This window comes from Wasmannia auropunctata, unplaced genomic scaffold (assembly GCF_000956235.1).
Source record: "Wasmannia auropunctata unplaced genomic scaffold, wasmannia.A_1.0 LD335414.1, whole genome shotgun sequence".
Lineage (NCBI taxonomy): Eukaryota > Metazoa > Arthropoda > Insecta > Hymenoptera > Formicidae > Wasmannia > Wasmannia auropunctata.
In genome coordinates this window covers 1-461 of record NW_012027476.1, presented here as the reverse complement: position 1 = coordinate 461, position 461 = coordinate 1, and the positions used below count along the sequence as shown (strand labels likewise).

Here is a 461-nt window from a genome sequence, read left to right as displayed (position 1 = left end):
ATTGGGATTATTTCTTTTGTTACTTTTTTTGTTAATAACTTTTTAGCGAATAATCCACTAAATCCCATAAACATGACACACGATTAAATGAGCATATAACTTATTATGTTAATAACTTTTTAATAAACAATGAGCGACGGGAAACGTCAGTGGCCTTGAACTCCTTAAAGGTCAAGGTCAAGATCAAAATCAGTCGGAAGTCATTTGGGGCTGACTAAAGTGTAAAGATAAACATTTATCATTTTTTTGCAAATAAAATAAAATAATATATCAAAATAAAGCGCAGATACATAATAATAATGTCATTAAAAAGATTATAATAAAGGATTCTTAAAAAAATCTTACGAAGCGTAGATTCTTCAGTTGCGGATAATCCTATTACTGCAACACTAATTGCACTAACAATCGCGTAGAACAACATATTCTTTAGTTGGTATTCCTTCGAATGGTTCGATTGGTTA

The 461-nt window shown here is 29.9% G+C and overlaps 1 protein-coding gene across 1 annotated transcript in view; it reads right to left on the bottom strand.

The window, feature by feature from the left end:
- Nucleotides 1-451, bottom strand: part of LOC105457003 — a 3586-nt gene extending 3135 nt beyond the window's left edge. Inside the window, exon 1 of the mRNA XM_011701400.1 lies at nucleotides 346-451. Coding sequence (XP_011699702.1) covers nucleotides 346-421 — 76 coding nt within the window. The 5' untranslated portion in view covers nucleotides 422-451. The remainder of the gene's footprint in view (nucleotides 1-345) is intronic.
- Nucleotides 452-461: the final 10 nt, after the last annotated feature.